General features: G+C 46.2%; 1 protein-coding gene across 1 annotated transcript in view; it reads left to right on the forward strand.

Moving 5' to 3' along the window:
- The window catches only part of LOC120233700 (protein FAM169B-like), a 91,680-nt gene extending 65,589 nt beyond the window's left edge, over window positions 1–26,091 (forward strand). The window contains exons 6-9 of the mRNA XM_039235079.1: window positions 14,096–14,278; window positions 18,116–18,247; window positions 23,237–23,331; window positions 24,552–26,091. Coding sequence (XP_039091010.1) covers window positions 14,096–14,278; window positions 18,116–18,247; window positions 23,237–23,331; window positions 24,552–24,635 — 494 coding nt within the window. The 3' untranslated portion in view covers window positions 24,636–26,091. The remainder of the gene's footprint in view (window positions 1–14,095; window positions 14,279–18,115; window positions 18,248–23,236; window positions 23,332–24,551) is intronic.
- Window positions 26,092–26,518: the final 427 nt, after the last annotated feature.

Below are 26,518 nucleotides of genomic sequence, written 5' to 3' on the forward strand. Positions count from 1 at the left end.
ACAGAAGTTGTGACATGGGAACAGTGATCCAATCATAATAATTCAACATCATTGACAGCGGGTTTGACCATACACATTGTCTAGAGTATTCGTTACTTTTGGCGGGATCCAATTACAACATTTAGAGTACCTTTAAATTCAACCAATCACAGAGCGAGCCTAGGGTCTTGTTCGGCGACTAACAGGTTAACTTTAACATTAGGTAACAAGGTCCCATCTATAGTTTCTATCTCCAGGCCTCTCCCTTAGTAATGTGGAGGGTGGTCGCTGGACTTTCCTGATTGGGTGTTGCAAGGGTGGTTTCTCCTGCCTTGGGCAATGTGTAACTGCCTGATAGTTTCGGGAAAGCTGAAACTCAGGCCTTCTAGTTTAGAGGGGAAACTTAAAGCCTGTCATGGAGTCAGTTTGGTTTAGATGTTTAGACTTGTGGCCTTACACAACCATTTCATTCCACCACCGTTATCTGATGGGGACTCTGTTCAGGTATGGATCATGGAATTTTTTTCCCCTTTCTTTCCCATGTCGTTCTATAATCTGAGAGAAGGATTTATTTTGATGAATTAAGAAATGCTTGATACTAGTAGCATCCAAGTAGGCCAGACAAAACATAAGTTAGATAGTGAATAGATCTATTTTATTATGCTTCATTATTTGCACACATGATTTATGAAAAATCACCAGCAGATATGTGTAGTGTAATGGACTATAGGAAGGGTTTGCAGTTCACAAGTTCAGAAGAGTTGATGTTTCCTCAATCTTGGCTTTGTCTTTGATGCTTGTGGCAGCATTACGTAGTGTTTTTGTGTTGGTGCTGAGGGTATGGGCATAGCACATGGCATCCTTCTCAACTTTGTAGATCCTTTGGATTCAGACTTATCTGTTAATATAGCTCAAGCTGGACTGCGGTGTAGAATTTCATTATGAAAGGGAAAGGAAATGTGCAGATTCATTGCATCAATTGGATCACAGGGGCCAGGGTTCACCTATTTAAAAGTAAGCATTGCTTTGGGGCGCCTGGGTGGCTCAGTCAGTTAAGCGCCTGACTTTAGCTGAGGTTCATGGGTTCAAGCCCCGCACTGGGTTCTGTGCTGACAGCTCAGAGCCTGGAGCTTGCTCCAGATTCTGTGTCTCCCACTCTGTCTCTCCCCTCCCTCCTGCCTCACTCACACTCCATCTCTGTCTCTCTCAAAAATAAATGAACATGAAAAAAAAGCATGCATTGTTTCTAAGTACGTTCTTGGCACATATTTTAAGTATTTTAAAAATTTATCAGACAATAAAATTGACCATTTTTTGACTTTATAGTTCTATAAATTTTGACTTATGTATGGATTCATATAACTCCAAACATAATTAAAATACAGAATGTAGGGGCGCCTGGGTGGCTTAGTCGGTTAAGCGTCCAACTTTCGCTTAGGTCATGATCTCGCGGTTTGTGGGTTTGAGACCCGTGTCGGGTTCTGTGCTGACTGCCAGCTCAGAGCCTGGAGCCTGTTTCAGTCTGTGACTCCCTCTCTCTCTGACCCTCCCCTGCTCACGCTGTCTCTCTCTCTCTCTTCTAGAAATTAAAAAAAAAAAAAATTAAAAAAAGAAGAAATATTGACACTTCAGCCATTTCACGATTTTATGTTGAAATTCTCCCTCAGCCCCAGATAATCAAAACGAATAAAGTTTCGCTTTAACTTCTGTTCTCAAACCGCTAGTCCACAAAGCTGTCAGCATTCAAAGGAAGAAAATACCAGACTGGTAAGTGAAGAGTTGGCCAATTTAAGGCTGAGCTAAGAAGTAGTTTGCTTTTGTATAAAAATCTAAAAAAGAACAGCTTTATATTTCAGATTCCTGAAAGCCCAACGCTAATGCAAATCATAAAAACAGGAGCGGCACTTAAAAGCATTAAGTTAGGTGATTTGCAATCCAGACAGGCCTGTGTGATGGCGGCCATGCCTTTGAGAGGCTATAGCTGCCCTGCTCCTCCCTGGGGGGGCGGGGGAGGGGGGTGGGGCTTCTCTTCCCCTCCCCCAGACACCCAGTGCCACTGGCACCTCCTGGGCGTTGTCTGGTCAGGCAGGGCCCCCTCGTGCCATCTTCTGGACTTCAGCAGAAACGTAAGCAGCAGAAGTGGTGTGAGTGGCGAGAGTGTGGTATCGGTCCAGGTATTGCCCGGGCTGCCCGACGAGACGAGAAGGGGGCTGCTGTTGGGAGGAACAGAGACCCCCTCGTGCACCTGAGGATGGGGTGCTGGGGATGCAGGAGAGGAACACGGACGCAGCCTGGCGTCTCGTGCTGGGATGTGTACCAGCGGCTACTGCACGCCCATCCTTGCAAACCAGCTTCCTTCACGCACGTAGGTCTCCTGCTTCCTCTTTTTAACTTTCTTTTACGTTTATTTATTTATTTAGAGACATAGAGAGAGAGAGAGAGAGAGGAGGGGCAGAAACAGGAAGAAAGAGAGTGAATGAGTGGGGAGGAGCAGAGAAGCAGAGGGAGAGAGAGAATCCCAAGCAGGTGCCACACTGTCAGTGCAGAGCCCCATGTAGGGCTTGAACTCAAGAACTGTGAGATCATGACCAGAGTGCAAATCAAAAGTTGGACGCTTAAATGACTGAGCCACCCCAGGGCCCCTTCTTCTTCCTGTTAACTTTGACTAGAGTTTGCCATGATGCCCACTGGGCCTCTACCTGTACTGCCTTATAAAGAGCCAAGATCTATCGTAGTCCTAGTTTTAAGTTGCCTCAAAAGAATCAGGTCGGTCCAGCTGGCCTGTGGGGTGGTTTCTTATGGACCATGGGTCTACCTTTCAGCTTAACTGACTGGATGGGTGGGCTGGCTTTTGTGGTCCAGATATGACTGTGGCAGGGGCCATTTGAAAGCACTGTGGGCTGGGCAGACACCCCATAATAATCCATGGAGGAATCTTGTTTATGAAGTCACAGTCTGGCCTCGATACTTCCGGTCAAGACCTCCAGGCAGCCCTTCACTGCTGCACAGCAGATGATGCGTAAGAGATGGAGTGTGCCAGCAGGCGGTCTGTTATGGGCTCCAGGAATTCTCAGGCTCTGTCCAAGACCTGTTGCGTCAGAAACACCGGTGGCGGAGTGGGGCCCAGCAATCTGTCTTAATAAGCCCTCCAAGGGATCCCAGGGACCCTCCGAGGTTTTAGAAACCCTCACCCAAGGCATGCATTCTCAGTGGGCTGCTATTGCCCCCAACAGGCTAACCCTTCTTTCTTGGGGAGCCGAAGAATCATAGATAATATATAGGTCTGTGGCTCTCCAAACCTCAACCCTACCCAACAAAACCTTATTCTTCAGTATTTAATTTGGGGGAGATGGTGATTAGGGAAAAAATGTCTCCAAAGGCTCCTTTGGTTGGTGGTAATGAGAAAACATTTGATTAACACTGCTCAAGAGTGTATCCCTACGAGAGGAACTGCTAGCCATTGCAGAGTCTTACACTCAGCTTACCCACGGGGTGCACCACTGGCTTCCAAAAGGGCCGTACGCATGTATAGTGTCGCCTGCAAAAGGTGAGAGTTTTTTGTTTCTCCACGTCTTTATCAGACAATTGGTATTGTCTGGGCTTGTGATTGTTGATCCTGTGGTTACAAAATGTTATCTTATATTAAAGCCTATTTTCTGATTGTTGTTTGTAGATCAAAATACCACTTCCATCTCTTTCGTATTGGTCTTCTGTCCACCGACCTTGTGAAACTTTCCTCTTGGTTTTATAATTTGTAGGTAGCTTCTTTTGCTTTTATAATTTTTCTGTATTTTATGCCATATGGAGTGGATAAGGTGCAGGGACCACCATTATGTTGAACTGGAGCAGTTCTTTCTTCTGTAATCTATAAAGGAGGTGAGTTACGGATACAGATTTTTTTAAAAGTTTATTTATCTATCAATTTTATTTTTTATTTAAAAATTTTATTTATGTTGAGAGAGAGAGGGAGATTGAGAGTGGGGGGAGGGGCAGGGAGAGAGAGAGAGAATCCTAAACAGTGGTAGTACAGAGCCTGAAGTGGGGCTCAAACTCACGAACCTTGAGATCAGGGAAATCAAGAGTTGGACGCTTAAGGGACTGAGCCACCTAGGTACCCCTAAAGTTTATTTATTTTGGTGGGGGTCGGAAGAGGGAGGGAGATGCAAGTGGAGGAGGGGCAGAGAGAGAGGAGACAGAGAAGGTTCTACACTGTCAGTGAAAAGCCAGATGTGGGGCATCTTATGAACTGTGAGATCATGACCTGAGCCAAAGTTGGATGCTTAACCAACTGAGCCACCCAGATGCCTCCGAAACGGATTTTCTTACAGTTAACAACCTGAGACAAAGTCATTATATTGTCTTCAGGATTAGCAGGACAAACCTGGACAGATGCTTCATAGCCCCCACGAATGCTCCTTTGCAAAAGGAAATGCACCAGGAGCATGGCTGCTTTTGGCCAGGCACTTGGTTTTTTGTGCCTTGTGGCTCCACATCATAACTTTCCTGGTGCCCAGGTCTTAGTTCTCAGAAACAACCGGCAGTGGGAATACACCGTGACTTTTGTCTTGCCGTCTACCTGTTATATCTTCCTCCTGACAAATCTCTCTCTTTGAAGCAGACACAGTTTCTTCCATTACTTTCTGGCTGCCTGTTGCTGCCATTTCCACATGGTGCACCGTCTGTGAATTCTGTCTTAGGTATTCCAAGAATTCACTCATGTCTTGAGCCTCCTGCTCATCTTGTGTGTTTTGTTTGGTGTGTGTTTGTAATGGACAGTCTGTTGGCATCACATTGTTGACTCTGTTAGGCTTTGTCTCCTTCTCTCAGAGGTACCTTCTTCATGTCCTCCCAGGCTCTTGAAGGTAAAGCCATAATTATGTGCAGTGTTAGTTCATGCCCCTGGTCATGGTTTCATCCCAGATACTTTACCAAGCATGCGTGTCTTCAGGAACAGCCAGTGGGGTGAGCACAGAATCCAGCCACTTACAGTGATCTAAATTAACTCTGTATACTCTATGGAATTCAGTTTGTTGATATTAGCTTATGGTTATTTTTTTGTTTTTTTTTTTGGTCTAAGTTCAAGAATTACTGTTATTTACCTATTTTTCCTACCTGTGGCAAGGTAGGAATTTTTTCTTTTTCCTTAAAAAGTTATACTATATTCATAGACAAGGGTGGAGTCTCTGTTCTCTGGAAGGCTTTCCTTTGGAAGGTTGGTAGAACTTCTGTCTAAAGCCACCTGACCTGGTGTGTTCGATGTGGGAGAGGTTGAAACTTCTGATTTCATGTCTTCATGCTCATAGGTATTAGCTTATCTTTTTTTTTTTTTTTTGAGTCAGTTTTGGTGGGTTGTTTTATCCTACGAATTTGTCCTTTTCCTCTCTTTTCAAGTTCATTGGCATAGTTATTTACTGTATTCTCTTACCTTTGAAATTTCTGCCGCATCTATAGCGATATCTTTATTTTAATTCCTAATGTGTTTTATTTATGGGGTATTCATTTTTTCTTACTTTAGCTACTCTTTTTTTTCAATCCTTTGTGTTGTATTTTTGTGTTCTATTTTATAAATGTCTACCCTCCTTGTCTTCTTCCCTTTATTTTCTTTGGGTCTCTTTTTTGTTCTCTTCTAATCATTTAAATTCTAACGCTTGGTTTGTTAATTTTCATCTTTTCTTGTTTTTTCCTATCAGCATTTATGGTTAAAATGATCTCATCCTACTGCCATTTTAGCCAGTTGGGTTGGCCATTCTTTTTTTTAATTTTATTTATTTATTTCGAGAGAGAGAGAGAGGGAGTATGAGTGGGGTAGGGACAGAGAGAGGGAGAGAGAATTCTAAGCAGACTCCTCGCTATAAGCACAGAGCTTGCAATGGGGCTTGAACCCATGAAGTGTGAGATCATGACCTGAGCTGAGATCGAAGAGTCAGATGTGCAACTGACTGAGATACCCAAGTACCCTTGGGTTGGCCATTATGACTGTTCTGTGCTTTACCATAGTTTTTGTTTGTTTGTCTTGTTTTGTTTTGTATCGTAACTCCCACCATTTACTATGAGTTGTGGACCTAATGGATCTGTTCCCATGACCTTTTTTTTTTTCCAGACCAGTAATCCCCAGGTAAAAGACCTTTCTGGATATTTAAATTGGCCTGAGAGACAGCATCTTTATTCCAATTTTGAACATTTCCTAACTGGAATATGCTTTACTCTTCTAAGTGTTGTTAGGTATAGACAATCTGTGTAGCCATTGAAGGCAGTTTTGGACATGGAGCAGCCAGAAAGAAGAAAGGACACCAGACATCTTGGCTCTTGGCTCATCGGTTCTGCCATCAGCCAATCTGGTGATGTGGGTCAGTCTGAGTTTGCTCTGGGATCAACAGACTGTATGTGAACTGAGGAGAGGTAGTTGGGCAATTGTTACTGACAGAAAGGAGCCAAGCCCTTTGTTCTATGTGAGGGCACGTGTGTGTGTGTGAGCGCGCACACACACATGCTCCGCTTTCTTGACCCTGTTAGCTGTCGTGTCTGTAAAATGGGTAGAATGAATGAGATCATTGCTGGGGTTCTTACCAACCATTCCATGCTATGTGGCATAATTTTCTTGGAGTTTATATTCTGATTATGAGTGGAGAGACCATTGGCCAACAGCAAGCTCATGGCCTGTGCCCCAAGCCAAGCCAATTCTTTGGCTCTGGGAATTTATGTTAGAAGGAAGATTTTATTCGACCAGCCTGAAGTTGTGATTAGCCTTTAGAAAGAGCTGGTGGAGTGATTTTGTTTCTTCTGCCCCCTAGGCTCCCGCAGCTTTTTATTTTGAAATAATTTTAGATTTACAGAAGAGTTGCAAAGATAGTTCAGAGAGTTCCTATTAAATACCCTTTACCTACCTTCCCTTGCTGGTAATATCTTATGCAACCACAGTACAGGGATCAAAACTGAGAAATTAGCATTGGTTAGTTTTTTTTTTTTTAACATTGGTTAATTTTTCAACAATGTCCTTTTTCTCTTATAGGGTCTGATCCAGGATTACCACCTTGCATGTAGTTTTCATACCTCCTTAGTTTTCTCATCTAATCTGTGACCATTTCTTGAGTCTCCTTGCCTTTCATCACCCAGACACGTTTGAGGAGTACTGGTCAGGAGATTTGTGGAATGTTCCTTAATTTAGATCTGTCTGGTATTTTCTCATGATTAGACTGGAATGTGGGTTTGGGGAAAAGTGAAGTGTCCTTGTCCTCACATGCTCGTGTCATACATGAAGGCACACGATACCAACATTACTATTGGCGATGTTCACGCTGATCACTCAAGGGTGTATCTGATGGATTTCTCCATTGTAAAGTTAACTATTTTTCCCTTCCTACGCTTGATTGTATGTTTTTCATGTAATTTTAAATATAATTCATTGTATCTTTTATTATTTATTTTTAAAATTTAAAAAAAATGTTTATGTATTTTTGAGAGAGGGAGACAGACCACAAGCAGGGGAGGGACAGAGAGAGAGGGAGACAGAATCCGAAGCAGGATCCAGGCTCTGAGCTGTCAGCACAGAGCAGTGCAGGGCTTGAACCCACGAACTGTGAGATTGTGATCTGAGCTATAAAGTCTGACACTTAACCGACTGAGCCACCCAGGCACCCCTCATTGTATCTTTCAAACATCAATTTCGTAGATGTGTAAGTTTATACCCCAGAAAATCTGCCAATGGTAAGTGATTTCTAAAAAAATTTAGAGAGTTGTTATTTCCATTCTTTCAGAAAGTTGTCTGTTTACCGTCAATCTCTGTTTCCACCCAAGGTCTCAGCAACCCCCTCTCCGCTCTCCATCTCTGTCAATTTGCGTTTCCCGGGCATTTCATCTAGATGGAATGATACAATATGTGGTCTTTTGTGTCTGGCTTCTTTTACTTAGTGTTTTTGAGGTTCATCCAAGTTGTAGCATGTATTAGATTCCCAGGAATAGAATTGGTGGTTTATTTGATAAGCGTATGTTTAACTTTAAGAAACTGTCAAATCATTTGACCAAGTGGCTTTACCGTATACATTCCCATCCGCATTATGTGACGGTTTCAATTTCTCCACATCTTGTCCACACTTATTACTGCTTGTCTTTTTGATTATAGCCATTTGTATGGTAGGTCAAAAGTAGCATTTCATTGTGGTTTTCATTTTCATTTTCCTAACGGCTAATGATCTTGAGTGTCTTTCCACTGATTATTAACCCTTTGTCTTCTTTGAAGAAGTGTCTGTTCAGATAATCTGTCCGTGTTTACTTATTTATTTATTTACTTACAAGGCAAGTTCTATTTTCACACTTTCAAACATGTTAGGGTTAAACTTGCAACTACCTGATTTTTCCTTTTGACAGTGATCAGGTTTTAGTATTGATGTCCAAGACCTTAAAGGTGGTTGATACAAGAACTTAATGCACGTTGAGAGAATGAACAAAAGGACCCAAGAAAGACAGCTGGGAACAGCAGACATTGTATCTCACATGTTTCCAGAAAAAAAAAACAAAACATGGGGGAGACGGGGAAAGCCACTGAGAGTTGTTATCCCATGTGGCACTGAAACAAACATTCAGGTCAGTTTAGGTAAGAGTTACCTATCCCTGAACATACAGGCATCAGATGCTAAGCAGCGTTAGGAATTCAATGTTTCCTTTAGCCTCTTCCAGGAAGTGACTGCTGATCTGAAGTCCTAAATCAAACGCAAGTGTTCTCAGCAAATGACTTCCTTGGTTGTCACTGATCAAGGCTACTCTACATGTTCCTAGAAATGTCTCTAGTAACAAACTATAGAAATGATCCCCGAAACTGTAGTTTTTCCTCTGTCCACTTCTAATTGGTTGTTTGTTATCTTTTTGTTGAATTATAACAGTTCTTTATATAGTCTGGAAATGTCTTTTTATCAGAAATGTGATTCGTAAACACTTTCCCACAGTCTCCTTTGAAGTACAAATGTTAATTTTGATGAAGTCAGATTTATCAATTGATTGTACTTCTGGTATTGAATTTAAGAACTCTCTGACTCTCTAAGAACTCTGTGAAGATTTTCTTCTTTATTTTCTTCTGAAAGCTTTATAGGTTTTTTTAAGTTTATTTGTTTATCTTGACACACACACAGAGAGAGAGAGAGAGAGAGAGAGCAGGGAAGGGGCAGAGAAAGAGGGAGAGATTCCCAAGCGGGCTCCATGCTGACATGGGGCTCGATCTCACAAACTCTGAGATCATGACCTGAGCTGAAACCAAGAGTTGGACCCTTAACCAACTGAGCCACCCAGGCGCCCCTGAAAGTTATAGAGTTTTAATTTATATTTATGCCTAGATCCATCTTGAGTTAACTTTTGTTATTTATTTTTAAATTTTAAAAAATGTTTTATTTATTTTTGAGGGGGAGAGGGACAGAGAGAGGGAGATACAGAATCCAAAGAAGGTCCCAGGCTCGGGGTTGTCAGTACAGAGTCTGATGTGGGACTTGAACTCACAAACCGTGGGATCATGACCTGAGCTGAAGTCGGATGCTTAACCGACTGAGCCACCCAGGTGCTCCTTGAATTAAGTTTTGTATATGATGGGAGGTAAGCATCCAACTTAATTTTTTAAAATATCTAACACATTAAAAACATTAATATGGCTTTGTTTTTTAGAGCAGTTTCAGGTTTATAGAAAAACTGAGGAGAAAGTACAGAGTTCTCCTATATCCCTCCTAACCTCTACCCCCCCCCACTTTCCTCTATTATTAACATATTATAGTGCATTTGTTACAATTCATAAGTCAATATTAGTGCAAGTAGTGGTCGGCTAGGCTGCCGTAACCAAATACCACAGACTGGTTGGTTCCAACAATAGAAAGTAATTTTCTCACAGTTTTTGAGGCTGGAAGTCCAAGATCAAGGTGTTGGCAGGTTTGGTTTCTTCTGAAGCCTCTGTCCTTAGCTTGTAGGTGACCATTTTCTTGCTGTGCCCTCACATGTCTTTCCTGTGTGTGTGCCCATCTCTCTGTGTGTCCACAGTTCCTCTTCTCATAAAGATACCAGTCAAATTGGATGAGAGCTCACTCAAAAGACCTTACTTTTACTTCATTACCTCGTAAAGTCCCTGTCTTTAGATACAGTCACATTCTGAGGTACTTGGGGGCTGGGCTGCAACGTAAGAACTTTGGGGAGACACCGATCAGTCCATAAGAATACATTATTATTAACTAACGCCCACGGTTTACATTAGTGTTCATTCTTTATGTTGTATATTCTGTGGGTTTTGACAAATGCATTAGGGTGTGTCTGCATCCTTGTAGCATCATGCAAAATAGCTTCACTGCCCTAAAAAACCTCATGATGCCCTGTTCATTGCTCCCTCCCCACAGCCTCTTGACAACCACTGATCTTTTCACTGCCTTCATAGTTTTGCCTTTTCCAGAATGTCATATAATTGACATAATGGTATGGTATGTAGACGTTTCAGATTGGCTCTTTTCTCCAAGTAATATGCCTTCTAGCTTCCCCATGTCTTTTTGTGGCTTGATAGCTTATTTCTTTTCGGCACGGAATAATATTGCATTATCTGGATGTGCCATAGTTTATTTATCCATTCGGTTATTGAAGGATATCGGTTGCTTCCAAGCATTATGAATATAGGTGCCATGAACATTCATGTGCAGGTTTTTGGGTGGGCGTAAGTTCTCAACTCCTTCAGATAATACATCAAGGGGCACAACTGAAGGATCATATGGTATGAGTATGTTTGCTTTTGTAAAAACCACCAAGCTGTCATCCGGAGTTGCTGTACCATTTTGCATTCCCACCAACAATGAATGAAAGTTCCTGTTGTTCACATCCTCACCAACGTTTGGTGTGGACAGCGTTTTGGATTTTGGCCATTCTGTTAGGTGTGCAGTGATATCTCATTGTTTTAATTTGTATTTACCTGATGAGATATCATGTGGAGCATCTTTTGATATTCTGCTCTGTCATATGTAATAGCTTTGTTGATGAGGTGTCTATTAAGATCTTTGGCCCACTTTTATTTATTTTTTATTTTTTTAGTGTTTATTTTATTTTTGAGAGTGAGAGACAGAGCATGAACAGGGGAGAGGCAGAGAGAGAGGGAGACACAGAAATCTGAAGCAGGCTCCAGGCTCCAAGCTGTCATCACAGAGCCCAATGTGGGGCTCGAACCCACAGACCACGAGATCATGACCTGAGCTGAAGTCAGATGCTTAACCGAGTGGGCCACCCAGGTGCCCTGACCCACTTTTAAACCAAGTTCTTTATTTTCTTATTGTTGAGTTTTAAAAGTTCTTCATATATTTTGAATAAAGTCTTTTATGAGACAAATGTGCCTTTTGCAAGTATTTTTTCCCAGTTTGTGCCTTGTCTTTCATTCTTTTGACATGGTCTTTCACGCTTCAAAAATTTGAGCAAAAAATTTTAATTTTTTTTTTAAATACGTAAGCTGTTTATTTTTGAGAGAGGGAGAGAGAATGCGAGTGGGAGAGGGGCAGAGTGGGAGACAGAAGATGGAAGCAGGCTCTGTGCTAACACCAGAGAGCCCAATGCAGGGCTCAAACTCACAAACCATGAGGTCATGACCTGAACTGAAATCAAGAGTCAGATGCTTAACCCACTGAGCCACCCTGACGCCCCAGCAAAATTTAATTTTAATGCAATAAAGCTTGCCATTTTTTTCTCCCACGGGTCATGCCTTTTGTGTTTTATGTACAAAATTTATTATAAAACCCAAGGTCATCTGGATATTCTGTTGTGTTATTTTCTTGGAGTTTTATAATTTGCCTTTTATATTTATGCTGTGATTCATTTTACGTTAAAATTTTTGAAGTGTTTAAGGTGTGTGTCTAGATTCTGGTTTTTTTTTTTTTTTCCCATGTGGATATCCAGTTGTCCAGTGTCACGTATTGAGACTGTCCTTTCTCCACTGACTTTACTTTGCTCATTTGTCAAAGGTCAGTTGACTATATTTGTGTGGGTATAATTCTGCTCTCTCTGTTCTGTTCCAGCTTCATCTTCTTCCTTTTGTTTTGTTTTTTTGATCTTGGCTTATTGATATACAATCATACCACCACCATTTGTTGAAAAGACTGTCTTTTCCTCATTGGAAAAGGGTAACATCTTTGAAATTAAAAGTATAAGAATTTATTTCTTGACTCATTTCTGTTCCATTGATATATACATGCCTGTCCTTGCACTGGTATCCCACTGACTTGACTGCCTTGATTTTTTTAAGAAACCTTGAAATTGGGTAGTGTAAAACTTCCAGCTTTGTTCTTCGTTTTCAAAACTGGATTTCTTATTGTAGAGATTTTGCATTTCACGTCAAATTTAGTGTCAGCTTGCCAATGTCCACAAAAATTCCTGCTGGGATTTTGATAGGACTGGTGTTGAACTTATAGAGTAGTTTGGGAAGAACTGCATTTTAACAGTATTGAGTCATCCAATCCATGAACGTGGGATTTCTCCATGTATTTAGCTTTTCTTTAATTTCCCTTAACAACGTGTTGTAGTTTTTCAGTATTCAAGGCTTATGCTTCTTTTGTTAAATATATTCCTAAATATTGGACTCTTTTTTTTAAGGCTATCATGAATGGCATTGTATGTTTATGTAATTTTAATGTTTCTCAGCTTCAGAAAACTACCATTTGAGGAATGTCGTTCTCATCAGTATAAAAGTTGGAAATTGCAGAATTCCAACCCAAGTTTGTACTATCATTTCAGGAACATTGAAGGTGAAATTCAAATACTTTACACTTATCGTATCAAGTGAATTGGGTAGTGTTGATAACTGGTCACAGGTTATTTATTTATTCATTCATTTTGGGCACCAAATCAACTGTTCAGCTCACCATTCTTTTGGATGACAGTTTCTCTGAGGCTCAGCTGGGTGGGATGGGCATGCAGTTACCTGCCCATCAGGTAGGTGGCTCTGCTCTGTGGGGCTGGGTAGATGTTTGCTGGGACCACGAGGTTGCCCAGGACATGTTTCTGTTATGGTGCCAGGCTTGTACAAATTTGTTCTTAGAGTGAGTGGCAGGGATCCGAGAAAGAATAGAGGGGCACTGGACCCCCTGAGGCCAGACCTCATTTTGGATGGGAGGTGCTTCAGAATCACATGTAGAGGGATGTGCATATAGGAAGGGGAATAATTGTGCCCATTTTGTTGCTAACACTCTACTACAGTAGGATGTATCCCTGCAACCCAGTCTGGCTGATTAGAATCAGAGTCGGGTTTTTGTTTAGGAAATTATGCACCTTCTGAATCTTGGTGGGGACAGATACTCTTCTTCCAGTAGGGGCTGAATAGGCTCCACACTTCTTCTCCTGGAGTCTCATGCATCTAGGGTGCAGGCACCTGTATGTCTGGAAGTGAGAAAGGTGATGTACTAGGCTCCATGTCGCGTTGATTTTCCGGTTAGGGTGACAACACAGGTGAACGCGCAAGGCCAAGGCCAAGCTCCTTTTGCAGAAACAGCAACTGTGCTGGCTTTGGCGCTGGTTTCAGTGAAGTTCAGTTCAGGATGGAAAAGTGGGAAGGGCACCGACCGTGGCCCCTCTTGCTCTGCTACAGAAAGGTCACTGGTGTTGTAGGGGAGACGGGACTCAGTCTATTTGGGGTAAATGCACTTTGTCTTAATTGGACACGATGACTGCTTGTTAGAGTTACCGAAACAAGTCCATGCCCTAGAGCTGTGTCGGGTGGGTCTCCCAGCCTGCATTCCCATTTCTGTGCACACATTTCTGTGCACACATTTCTGTGTTCACGGAAAACCTTGATCTCTGGATGCCCCTCATTGGCTTCCAGTGTCCCTGTGAACTCTGCACAGTGCTGGCTGCATCTGAGGGTCCTGGGGACATGAATCACGCATTCACCTGGGTTTGCTTTTCATCTGGGTACAGTAGTCTGGTGGCTGCACTCCCAGTGATCAGTGACACGTGGGCTGCTCCGTTGGCTGGAGAACTGCTCATTTGGGATGATCTGCTATTTTTTTCTTGGTGACATGAGTCCTTCTTCCAGGTGGTACCAATGACCCGGCTGTGCAGGAGTCCCACAGCGTCCCTTGTCTCGGTGCAAGCCTGGGACAGCGCACGGCTCTTCCTCTCCCCGCAGGCAGCCTGTGTGGTGACGGCACGGGGGCGTGCTACCTGCTCCCTGTCTTTGACACCGTGTTTGTCAGGAGGACTTACCGTCGCCAAGGCCTGGGCACGGCCATGCTGCAGGACTTCTGTGAGGCGTTCCGGGAGGATGAGGCTCTGGGCGTCAGTTGGCCGATTTCTCCTGCCATGTTCCAAGGTAAACCCGCTTTGTGTCAGGTAGAAGTGTTCGGGGACTGGTGATGGATAACACGTGCGTTCTAGGTGATTCTGGGGAGGGAGGTCCCTTGGCACTCTCGGCCTGTGGGTTTTCTCTACCTCCTGAGAAATCTCTCGTTGCTTCGGCACAGGTGAGACTTTATGCTGTAGCATGAGGGGCGAGCCTTTCCCAGCCCGAGAACTGGATTTGGAAACAGTAAAAAACACAGCATCAGGGAGAAGCAGAATCCAGAGGCGTGCACCTGCTGGGCGCTGAGTGCCTTTGCGGTTTCACTGGATGCTTCGAGCCCGTGACTTTGTCCTTTCAGCTCCTGGAGCCCAGGAGCCTGGGCTGGGAAGGCACCTGAAGTGCAAAGGCAAGCTCTGACTGCACTGAGCCCCCAAGTACCTCTGTGGCTCCTGCTTCAGAAGACAGTCCCCCTCTTCTGTTCTGATCCCACTGAGTCCCTGTATTGGTCAGGGTTCTCCGGAAAAACAGAGCCAATGGTGTGTGTGTGTGTGTGTGTGTGTGTGTGTGTGTGTGTGTGTGTGTGTATGGAGAGAGGGAGAGAGAGATTTATTATAAGGAATTGGCTCACATGGTGTGGAGACTGAGACTCCCAAGATCTGCAGTTAGCAAGCTGGAGACGCAAGAGAGCTGATGGTAGCCTAACGGTCCAAACTCCACTAGGCTCCAGACCCAAGAAAAGCCAACAAGATGTTTTTGGGTCAAACCCAAAGGCAGCTCAACAGACAGGCAGGAGGAGTTCCCTGTTATATGTGGGAGGGTCAGCCTTTTTCCTCTAGAGTCAAGCCTTCAACTGATTGGATGAGGCCCACCCACATGAGGGAAGGCAATCTGCTTTATTCGTCTACTGATTCACATGTTAATCTCATCCCAAACACTTTCACAGACACACACCCAGATTAATGTTTGACCAAATATCTGGGCACCCCTGGCTCAGTCAAGTTGACACTTAAAATGAGCGATCACAAACCCTTTCCCCATTCTGGAAGAGAAATCCTTATATATGTATTTTTTTCAGAGGAAATAAAACAAGCTCTGGTGTTAAACATCACATTCCAAGTCAGTAAGAGGGGTAGATTCTGGTGAGCATGCCCCCAGGTTCCCCGCCACCCCCACCATGAAGTACACCCATTCCACACTGGGTTCTGTTTCACTTCTTTTTTTTTTTTTTTTAATTTTTTAAATGTTTTATTTATTTGTGTGTGTGTGTGTGAGAGAGAGAGAGAGAGAAAGTGAGAGAGAGAGAGAGAGAGAGACAGCGTGAGCAGGGGAGGGTCAGAGAGAGAGGGAGACAGAATCCAAAACAGGCTCCAGGCTCTGAGCTGTCAGCACAGAGCCCGACGCGGGGTTCGAACCCATGAACCGTGAGATCATGACCTGAGCCGAAGTCGGGCTCTCAACTGACTGAGCCACCCAGGCGCCCCTGTTTCACTTCTTTTAAAAAAATTTTTTAAAAAATGTTTTATTTATTTTTGAGAAAGAGAGAGAGAGGTACCATGAGCAGGGAAGGGTCAGAGAGAGAGGGAGTTACAGAATCTGTAACAGGCTCCAGGCTCTGAGCTAGCTGTCAGCACAGAGCCGGACACGGGGCTCTAGCCCATAAACCGTGAGATCATGACCTGAGCCGAAGTCGGATGCTTAATCGACTGAGCCACGCAGGCACCCCTGTTTCACTCTTGTCAAACAGATGTTTTTGGACACTTAGTACTGAGTTTCCAGTGCTGTTATGGTTTGGGGAGAACAAGAGATAAGAGAGAAAATGTAGGAAAGGTAAGGAAACTTCTGTTGCTCTGAAGTCCTAAGAAAAGCAGGTGAAAACATATTTTCAAGTAGGTTTAGTCATTTCTTTGTATTTCCAAACTCATGGTCTATAATTAAACTCTGAAGATCCTTGAATGTCTGCAAAGAGCATTCCAGGATTCCTGTACTGTGTTGCTCACTTTGTGGTGTTGCAAAGTTCCAGAACCTAGGCAGCTGGCTTTCTGTCCACATGCTTGTCCTCTCTGTCTCTCTCCTTATTTTTGTTTCAGCTCTGAGACCTTTGTTTGAGTGCATTGGCCTCTCTGTGTGGCCACCTCAGGTTTCCCTAGGGGACTATCAGGCTCCACGGAGGGGGAAGGGCACCCCAGAGCCAGCACTGCAGATAGCCTTGCAGGGTCTTGTGGTTTCCCGCTCGCCCTTTTCTCTTCTCTTCTCTTCTCTTCTCTTCTCTTCTCTTCTCTTCTCTTCTCTTCTCTTCTCTTCTCTTCCTTTCCTTTCCTTTTCTAGTTTATTTATTTTTGAGGGAGAGACAGAGAGCGAGCAGGGGAGGGGCAGAGAGAGAGTGTCAGGGAGACACGAAATCCAAAGCAGGCTCCAGGCTCTGAGCTGTCAGCACAGAGCCCGACGTGAGGTTTGAACTCACGAACCCCGAGATCATGACCTCAGCTGAGGTCTGACACTTAATCGCCAGCCACCCAGGTGCCCCAAGACCGGCTTTTATTGAGTATAGTTCTGCCCTTTGAGTACAGGAAGGACTCCTGCCCAGGAGCCCATGCTTTATAGCCCTCTTGCAGCAGCATTTCTCTCCATGGTGTGAGGAATCTGTGGGCCCAAGAGTACAGTGCTTCCTGGATCCAGACCACTCCTTCTAAATTGGCTCAGGGTACCAGGACCCCTGGATTCCTGCCAGGGGTGTGAGAGCCTGCACGGACTCCATCCCTGGATCTGTGTACATAAGGGTTGACCACCACCAGTCTGCATATCTTTGGGGGACAAGCGTTGGTGGGATGTGGATGGAGTGTGGGCGTGGTATTCACATTTGCATGCACAGGCCCCTTGCAGTGTATGTGTGTGGGGCTAGGGTAGGAGAAATTGGTGGGCTGGCTGCCGGGGGCCAGCTCCCTCGGTATTGCCACATTCTGGTGCAAAACTCCAAGGAGTCCAAGAATTCTAAATTTGAAACTGGCTTTCCCTGTTGTTATGAAGTTATATTTATCAAGATAGGAGAGCAGAACATTCTATCTAGCACTCTGCTAGCTTGGCTTATACTTTCCAAATACTTGGTGTCACCCTCTGGAGTTTTCCATCTGGGCTGGGAAATATTAGCGGAGGGCCCGATGGGGTCCCCACGGACCTGGAGCAGCTGTCCATTTGGCTGGATTTGGGACACTGCTCCGTGAAAACTCTCACCTTGTGAACGTGTACATAGAAGTCTATAAGCCTTGAGGTGACTCTGGAATCAAGGCAACTGCAGAGGCTGAGCTGGAAGGTTCTGTGGGAGAGGAGGGCTGGGAAGGCCCAGGGTGAGGAGGGACAGTGCCCCAGGAGAGGGCAGTGTGGGGGGATGTTAAGGGTCGAATTGGGTCCCCCGAAGTCTTACGTTGAAAGCTTCCCCTCCATGTGACTATATGTGGAGGGGGTGCCTTCAAAAAAGCAATTAAAATTTAATGAGGTCCTATCAGTGGGGCCCTGTTAAGAGGAGGAGCCTGGGACACGGATGGGTGCAGAGGAAAGACCGCCATGTGCAAGCCTCCGCCCACACCTGACCGTGGGACTGCCCGCCCCCAGCACGTGAGACACGGAAAGTCTGTTGTTGGAGCCCTCGCGTGCGGGGTTTTGTCATGGTGGCCCCGGCTAAGATGGGTTGGACGAAAGCGGGCGCACCGAGGGTGGCGGCAGGCGAGGAGGTCAAACAGCGGTGCGCCTGGAGTGGGATCAGAGCCAGAGCCGCGGTGGGGCGGGGCCTTGACAGGAACCGGAAGTGCCCTGCCCTGAGGCGCAGAAGGGGGCGGGCCTTCCTGGCTCACAGTCGTGCGCTGGTATCTTAAGTGTGCAGAAAGTTCCTGTTGGCCCATCCGGAGGAGCGGGGTCGCCTGTGGGAGGTGGAGCCCCCGGGAGCCTGGGGCCAGCGAAGCAGCATCTGGCTGAAGGTTCAGCTGCAACAGTCAAGACTTCCAGACCGTGAGTCACAGTGACCAAAGTGCCCTTTGAAGCGCAGGTTAATGCATACAGTTGGAGTCAGGCTTGTGCAGGTGTTACGGTTATTGTTGCAAGAACAGAGGAGGGGGTGAGACCAAGGTGGTGGCTTCTTATTTATTTTTTTTAATGTTTGTTCATTTTGAGAGAGAGAGGGAGGGAGAGAATCCTAAGCAGGTCTGCGCCATCAGCTCAGAGCCCAGCGTGGGGCTTGCTCTCACAAATGGTGGGATCAGGACCTGAGCTGAAATCAAGAGTCAGATGTTCAACCTACTGAGCCACCCGGGCGCCTCCAGGGTCGTAGCTTCTTGGCCTTGGTCCACCTTCCTTTCCCGAATGAACTACATCTTCTGAACTTTGCTCAAGATCTCCCCCAATTTAACTAAATCAGAAGCTCCCTGGGACGGGGGCTCCCTGTTTCTAACTGGAAGGGGTCACTGAAACCCTGAAGAGGTTTAGTGTGTGCACCTGGTTTAAAAATTGGAAAGTCACGCAAGGGTTTACCTCGAAGAACAAGGCTTCCGTGCGCCCCTTCCTCCCCTTGGGGGAGATGGCATGCATATGTAAGTAGTAGCATTGCCTAGACAGCGTTCTGCAAATGAGCACTTTGTCCCTGTCCTTTTGATTGGCAGCATAGTGAGCTGCTGTATGGAGATGTTTATTTGGTCAGTCCCTGTTACAGACGGACACTGTCTTCAGTTTGGGGTTGTTATAGCACCACCGTGAGTTTGCCGGTGGGTTTTTTTTTTTTTTAATATTTTTTTAATGTTTTATTTATTTCTAGCAGAGAGAGAGAGAGAGGGGGAGAGAGAAAGACAGCGTGAGCAGGGGAGGGTCAGAGAGAGAGGGAGTCACTGACTCCGAAACAGGCTCCAGGCTCTGAGCTGGCAGTCAGCACAGAGCTCGACGCGGGGCTCGAACCCACGAACCGCGAGATCATGACCTAAGCGAAAGTCGGACGCTTAACCGACTAAGCCACCCAGGTGCCCCGATGGAGGGTGTTTTTGAGCAATGAGGACAGGCAGAGGGTGCCAAGGGGAGATGGGGTGGGAAGACAGACATACTTGTGTCTGGTTCTCCAAATTGCTTTTTGACAGTGCGCCTTCCTCTTCCATCTTCCTCCCACATCGGGGATGGATTGCACGTGGCTCTTGGTTCTCAGCTCAGGGTGAGGGCCTGGGGGGCAGGGCTGGATACCCGCACACCCTTTCAGGCTGCGGGTGCTGTGTGTGAGTGGGAGGCTCTGGAGTCTCTAACAGTTTAAGTTTCACCCGCCAAAAGTGAAAGCACTGGCTTTCCCTCCCCTGCCCCCCGGGAGGAAAGCTCCTGTCAATATCAAATGCCATTTCTCAAGCTGTAGGTAGCTCATTAGGCATCAGTGGGCTTTCTCTCCACATGGGTAACTGATTTACCTTAGGTCGTGACAGGGAAGAGCGTCTTGGAGTTTATTGATGATAACAGTGATAAGTTTTGCTTTTATGGTGCCTTTCAGCTAGAAGTCTTAATGGATCTTTACAGATATTAATGGGGTGACCAGGCACCTGGGAAGGAGGCCATGGCAAGGCTGTGACTGTGATCCTAATGAGGCGATTAAGTGACTTGCCCTGTGGCATCCACAGTTAGAAATGAAGGGGGAGCTTGCCTGCATCCCCACGCACTAAGCTGACCAGCTGCTTGGGTTTTTCAAGGAGCTTCACAAATGAGCCTGCAGCTCCCACGTGGACTTGGCCTTTGTGTCTTGGACGTTGCAGCTCCTTGGCTGAAAATGGGGGAAAAAAAAAAAAAAAGAGGGGTGGCGTTGCATATCAGAATATGGAAATAATGTGGAAGTCGCACAGGCTAGAGGGGGGTACTCATGGGGAGGACGTTTTCGCATAATTGGGGAGACTGCCTTCCTCAGAGGAGAATTCCACTGGGGGTTATTTCAAGAGCTGAGAGTTGGTGTGGTCTAGCCATAGGAAACTGAGCTGGAAGTCAGATGCCAGACCTGTCACTTTAACTCACTGTGAGATTTGCCAACTCCCTCTTTAAAACAGCAAATGAGGGAACTTTCTCAGAGAATGTTCCAGAAGCATGCTTTGAGTCCTTTGAAGGAAGAAGGGTCATCATTATGATTAGGATATAATTAGATTACTGAAACTGTATAATTAAAAAAAATTCTAAATTACAATTTTTTTCACTCCCTGTGTAAATCATGGCTCATTCCCAGTTTCACCCACAACTTCTGTCTCTCCACCCCCCCGTCCCCCCCCCCCCCCCCCCCCCCCCCCCCCCCCCCAGAGCCAGCAGTCAGGATTTTAATTCAGTCAGGAAGGTTTTCAGCCAGCCAGCTTCATCTTGTAACAATTTTGTCAGCCTTGACATTTCAGGTTTTTTCCAGGTTGGTGAGTGGGGGGCTGCAAATGCAATCACAGATTAGCCCAGATGCTCTGCATTTTCTCAGTTTACAGTCTGTCTGCCTTCATGGAAAGCTGTGGTCGTCCATTAGGTTTTCCCACAGGTCACCCCCACAGTGCAGGTTCTGGAATCTTCTTTTGCCTGGAAATGTCACATAGCCATTTAATTTAATTTTAGTTTTTAACCAGCCCGTTATTCTTAGACTTGCTTTCTTGAATTGTTCTGCTTTTCAAGTTCTATCTTTTGTTCCTTTATTTCTGGCTGTTATTGTGGAGGGCTCCTAGGGTTTCATGTGCTGTAGCAATAGAATTGTAAGCAAGAAGCCTGGGGGGAGCCGATTGCTTTTTACATTCTAAGTTAGGCATGGACATTTTACAACGTTCCAAAGGGAAATTAACTTGCGCTCCTTTCCAGGGTTTCAGAATCTATTTTTGAAGCAGCGTCATTTATGGACGAGGTCTTTTAAAGTTTGCACGATCTTGCCTGCTGATAACATCTGTGGCTTATAATGGCCCTGAAAATATTTACAGGGTTTTCAGAACTTTTGAGAGAAGGAGTTTGTGGGAATTTTTTTTTCTTCCTACACTCAGTTACATATGCAGCCTTTGAAACTTGACCAATAGGATCATAATTCTGTCTGGTGTGACTTCTCAGTTAGCTGCACACGCCTTAAGTTTCTTTACTGGAGGAGGTGAAATTGAATCCTCCAGCAGCAGTTGACTGTTCTTTTACAAAAATGTGGCTGGAGGCAGGAAATCATTGCACACAGCTTTAAAACCTATTGTTTTCATTGTTTAGGTTGTAGTGTTGCTTTCTTCCCAGGTGAATTTTTAATAGATTCAATTGTTATCCATAGGGAAAAGAATTGTATTTACATTTAATTTTTAAAGCTACAGTGTATGTACATAAAAAGATGGGAACTCTCTGAGCTCGGGATGGGGCAGGGTCCTTTTCCTAAAAATCTGATGCTTGTAGTTCTAAGCTTGTTTTGGTGAGTTGGACATTGTATAGTGCAGTAGTTACAGCAATTTGACGGCATGAGCTGTGGTGGGAAGTAAGCAGCACCATTGTACTCGATGGGGTTTTCCTAATGCTGCTCTTTGAAAGGTTGTGTGGCTCTCTCTAGTGGCCATTGTCATCTAGTGCGTCCTGTATGGTAGTAACTGGTGGATGGTAACTTACTTTGACCTACCCGTGTGGTTGCTTCTCAGATTCTTACCCTCGTGCTTCCAAATTAGAGCATTCATTTTTAAAAATTATTGAACTGTTATTGGTTAGGAATAAAATGCAAGTAAACATTTGATAGTTACTGGCACGCTTTAGTCTGTAACACAGAAAAGCAGTTTCACACATCAGGAAGCGTAGAATATACTGAATTGTCTACTTCATTCTCTGATTCATTCACTCATTCATTCATTCAGTCGATTACTCCTAGTGCTGGGCCATTGGTTGTGGTGATAAGGATATAGTACTGAATAAGGCTGACCGAGTTTCTGAACTCATTCATGAGCTTATTACGTTTTTGTGAAGAGAAGTACATGAGCAATGATTACTGCATTATGTAGAAACTCCCAAGGGAGCATTGAAGTATGCTGGTGTTTTTCAATGCTGAGGATTCATTTTGCCAAACCAAACTTGGCTAATTTATAAAGTCTGTAAATAAATTTTATTTTTATTTTTTAATTTTTTTAAAAAAATTTTTGAGAGAGAGAGAGAGAGACAGAGCACGAGCAGGGGAGAGGGAGACACAGACTCCAAAGCAGGCTTCCAGGCTCTGAGAGCTGTCAGCACAGAGCCTGATGCAGGACTTGAACCCACGAACTGTGAGGTCATGACCTGAGCCAAAGTTGGATGCTTAACTGGCTGAGCCACCCTGGTGGTTATTTACAGACACCCTGTAAATAAACCTTAAAATTTACCTATATAGGAAAGGATTAAATAATGTAGTTTTATTTGAAAAATGTGTTTCATTTGCATTTTCAGCTCAAATGGAAACCTGAGTAGTTTTTTCTTAAAGGATATGAACGTGCCCCCCACCCCCCCAGCACACACATATCTCCACATACAGATTTTGAGGTGTAGGGAAGTACATAGTGGGACAAGAAAGTCATCCTTCCCAGTTGGGTCCGATTTGGTAGGAGGGGGGCTGAATTAACCAGTGTGATTATGGGCTTTCTTGTAACAATTCCAGGTAGCAAAGAGAAGGGCCTGGGAATAACCATGCAAACCTGACTCCATTTAATGTCCAAATAATTGGAAGAAAAGAATTCCAGCTCAGTCTGTGGCTCTACCACCCTTGGCACTCCGGATCTCCTATGATCTTGGAAGCTAAGCAGGGTAGGGCGTGCTCAGTACCTGGATGGGAGAAATGCTTGAATAGAACCATCGCTTCATGTCTCCCAAACCCTGGCAGAGGTTTCCCTTTTCTCTGGAGGGCACGGTAGCAGGTGTCACAGTGAAGGTCATGAGGATGGAATTGGGTCGTGGTGATCCTTGCTGTACTGTTAATCTTTTGCTTGTCTGCGCCCTCGAGCCACCTCCATTGGCTCATGTCACTCTCTTGCTTGGGGAGGGCAGCACCCCAAGGAAATTCCCCGGAGGACGTGAGCAGTCATGGACGGACTTCTCCAGATGATGGACCCAGACAGTCTGGTCGTGAAGGAGGCAAGAAGGTACGGTGGTGAATGTGTCATTCTGGGAACATGTCTTGTTTTCTTTGCTTGTTGTCCTTGTTGAGCGAAGCTCTGAACCCGCGAGGCACCTCCCTCACCACTGTGGCTGTGGGCTTCTCCAGGCAGTGGGCTGTTGATTCGCACGCAGAGTCTCCGCGCTGTGGTATGAGAGGAGGCCTTCGTAATTAGAATCTTCATGGTCTTCACTGAGCTAGACAAGCTCTAACGAAGCCAGAACTAAACAGAGAGCACATGGCAATGAGTGTAACCTTGCTCTGTGAAGGGAACGTTGGAAAATCTGCATTTCGCATTCTGCCATGTACCAGCATCTTTCAAGCAGATCAAATGTGTGGACAAATTTCTTTCTTTCCTCCTCCATCCCTCAAAGCCCAGATGTTGTAAGATGGAACACGGCACTAGATTGTCGTAGAGCCCAGAGTGATGAGAGACTAGAACCGTGGACAAGGATGGTGGCTAAGTATGTCTTAGTGGCCCACTGTCTGTTTGGAAGCGGTGTGATTCCATTAGGCATTTTCCTGAATCCAAGACAGGCATTTGCCCGTCCAAGATCATTCTGATAACACTCATTCTCGGCCACAGAAGGGTGTTTGCTCTTGAATTCCTGAAGAATTATTAATGATTTTAAACTCCCAAGCTTACACTTGCAACGTGGGCAGCACTGCTTATTTTGGAAAGTAGATGATACGGAGATAGAAGACTGCACCTCAAAGGCGTGATCTATCCCCGTGAGCACCGGAGCATTTTAGAAAAGCAAGAGGAGGAAGGGCTTTCATTTTCCTTGGTTTGCAATGGAAAAGGGGGCTCAGTTACTGACACTATTGTGCTTTGCATCTTTGCAGATCCCTGACTTTGCTTTTAAACCTCAAAGCCTTCGGAGGAAGCAGGGGGTGCTCAGTGTGACGTCACGCCCATGGGCGTGTGTCTTGGGAAGGCCACATGCTCAAGCATAAGGAGCCCCCCTTTTAAAGTAGCGCTTCCTTGCTTTGTCCTGTCACAGATCTCCATGGGCTGGGCTCTTCTGTTCCCATCAGGAAGTATGTTCCCGCCAGTAAACAGGTGTCCAGAGCATCTTAAGAACAAAATGCAGTGTCCGCGAGGTTGGAACCGGGCTCAGCCGGTGTGAATCGGAGCCAGCAGTGAGTGGAGGGGCTTCCTGCAGGCGTCGGAAAGCTTCGCTGATTTTGTTTTTTCTGATTCAGGGAAGGACCCACGGAGAACGGGAGCAGACGAAGAGCGATGAAGAGCGCAGAGGGCACGAAGCAGCCGCAGGGCAGCTTGGGTGAGCCTGCGGGGCCGAGGCTGCCGGGAAGGGAGCCAAGAGGACCCTGTTGGGTGCGGGGCCGGACTGGGAGTCCCAGAGGAAGCACGTGCGGCCCAGCTTCTAGCTCCCAGACGCCATCCTGACTCTTGTCGAGGCCTGTCTGGGCCCCAGGGGGGCTCGGGTATGAGAGCTGCCCCTGTCTGTCCGCGCTCCTGTGGCCAGCGCTGGCCTCTGTCCCTGCTGTGTTCTCCTTCGAGGAGAGAGCGACCGCACGGACCTTGACCCCCTCAGGCTTGTTTTGTGGGCTCAGGTGGTAAGTGCTGCCTTCCTCAAGCACGAAGATCTAAGGGACACAGGCAGTTACTCCCCCAAGCCGGGATTCTTGAAGCCTGCTTGTTTACCCTGTGTGGCTCCCGTCACTCAGGGTGAGTTTGTAAAGACCACGCCAGCACCGCACACGTGTGCCCCTCGCTTGAAGCTCAGGGAAGGGCTGTGCCTGTTCCCGTGTGCACAGCCCAAATCTGACTCAGGTTTGCCCATGCCAGCTCGGATGTCACTGTGAGAGCACGGACGCCAGAAGGGTTTCTAGGGAGGCACATTTCTTTCGCAGAGAAGCTTCAGCCCTGTCGGCAGCTTCCTGAGGGCAGTGGCCGGGACTGCCTGGTGCAGATGGTCCATGGGTCCTTCGCTTACGTCCGGCCTGGCACACGGGAGGCGCTCGGAGCGGGCTCCAGGCGGGTGCCAGGACCTCAGTCATGGCCTGCTTCAGAGGCAAAGCCACTGGAGGGGACTCGGGGCTGCTGGCCCTTCCAGTATATTGGTGCTGTGAGGAGAGGCCCATACTGGTGGAGGTGACAGCCAGCCCCCAGTGTGACATTGGCCTCCTCAGCTGCCTACACCGCCCTGCTTGGGCCGTGCGCTCGGCCGCTCTTGGGGCTTCGGAGCCGAACTGAGGACCCTGCCTGGAAGAGCCCAGTGAGGACAGGAGACGCAGGCCTTCTGCCGGGTAAGGCGCGGTCCCAGCTGCTCCCTGAGGCCCCAGAGACTGCTCCAGGAGAGCTGCGGTGGGGGCTTCTCTGCAGTTGGCCTGGGCTCACCGCTGTTCAGTGGCATCAGTTCAGGTTCTAACTGGAGGACGCGGGCTGGGTGGCGTTGGGGCAGGCAGCGAAGCCCCGGCTCCTGCTTCTGGGTGCATGCAGAGCCGATCTTCTCCAACAGGACACCGCTCTGTGGCTCTCCTTGGAGCATCCAGGCCTGTCACAGAGGGCCCTGCTGACTCTGCTTCCATCTCTGTGCACACCTGCCTTGCTTTCTGTGTCCCCCTGCCTGGGCTTTCCCATCAGACACACCTGTGCCCTTGCTTCAAGGTCAGCACTCATGCACTTGCTCTGCTGTGGGCATGTGCCTTCTCCTTCCTCCCTTTGTCCTTCTGTCTTTCTCTCTGTCCTTTCTCTCTCTCTGTCTGTCATTCTCCCTCCCCCCGTGTGTGTGTGTGTGTGAGTGTGTGTGTGTGTGTGTGTGTGTGTGTGTGTGTTCTCCCCTCCCCCACCAATCAGTCTGATTCCTTCTCACAAATCTAGTCTCAGATACCCCTTCCTGACCACCTCCTCCTTCCCTTCCTACCTGGCCTCAAAACACCAGGCACTCCGCTGTGACCCCCATGAGTCACCACCAGGGTCAGCCCTGGGGCTGCTCAGTTGCTGCTTGTGTCCCCAGCACCAGTGTAGAGCTGGTCCTCTGAACTGTGTGGGGAATGAACGGTAACATCACCTCAAGGGTGAGGGGTGACACCTTCCTTCTGCTCCTCTGTTGCTAGACTCTGGAGATGGATAGAAGAACAGTTTCAGCTTTTTAGGGGCATAGTAAAGCCCTACCGTAGATCCTGGGAGGAGGCCACCAGCACCA

This window comes from Hyaena hyaena, unplaced genomic scaffold (assembly GCF_003009895.1).
Source record: "Hyaena hyaena isolate Hyena2069 unplaced genomic scaffold, ASM300989v1 scaffold_95, whole genome shotgun sequence".
NCBI lineage: Eukaryota > Metazoa > Chordata > Mammalia > Carnivora > Hyaenidae > Hyaena > Hyaena hyaena.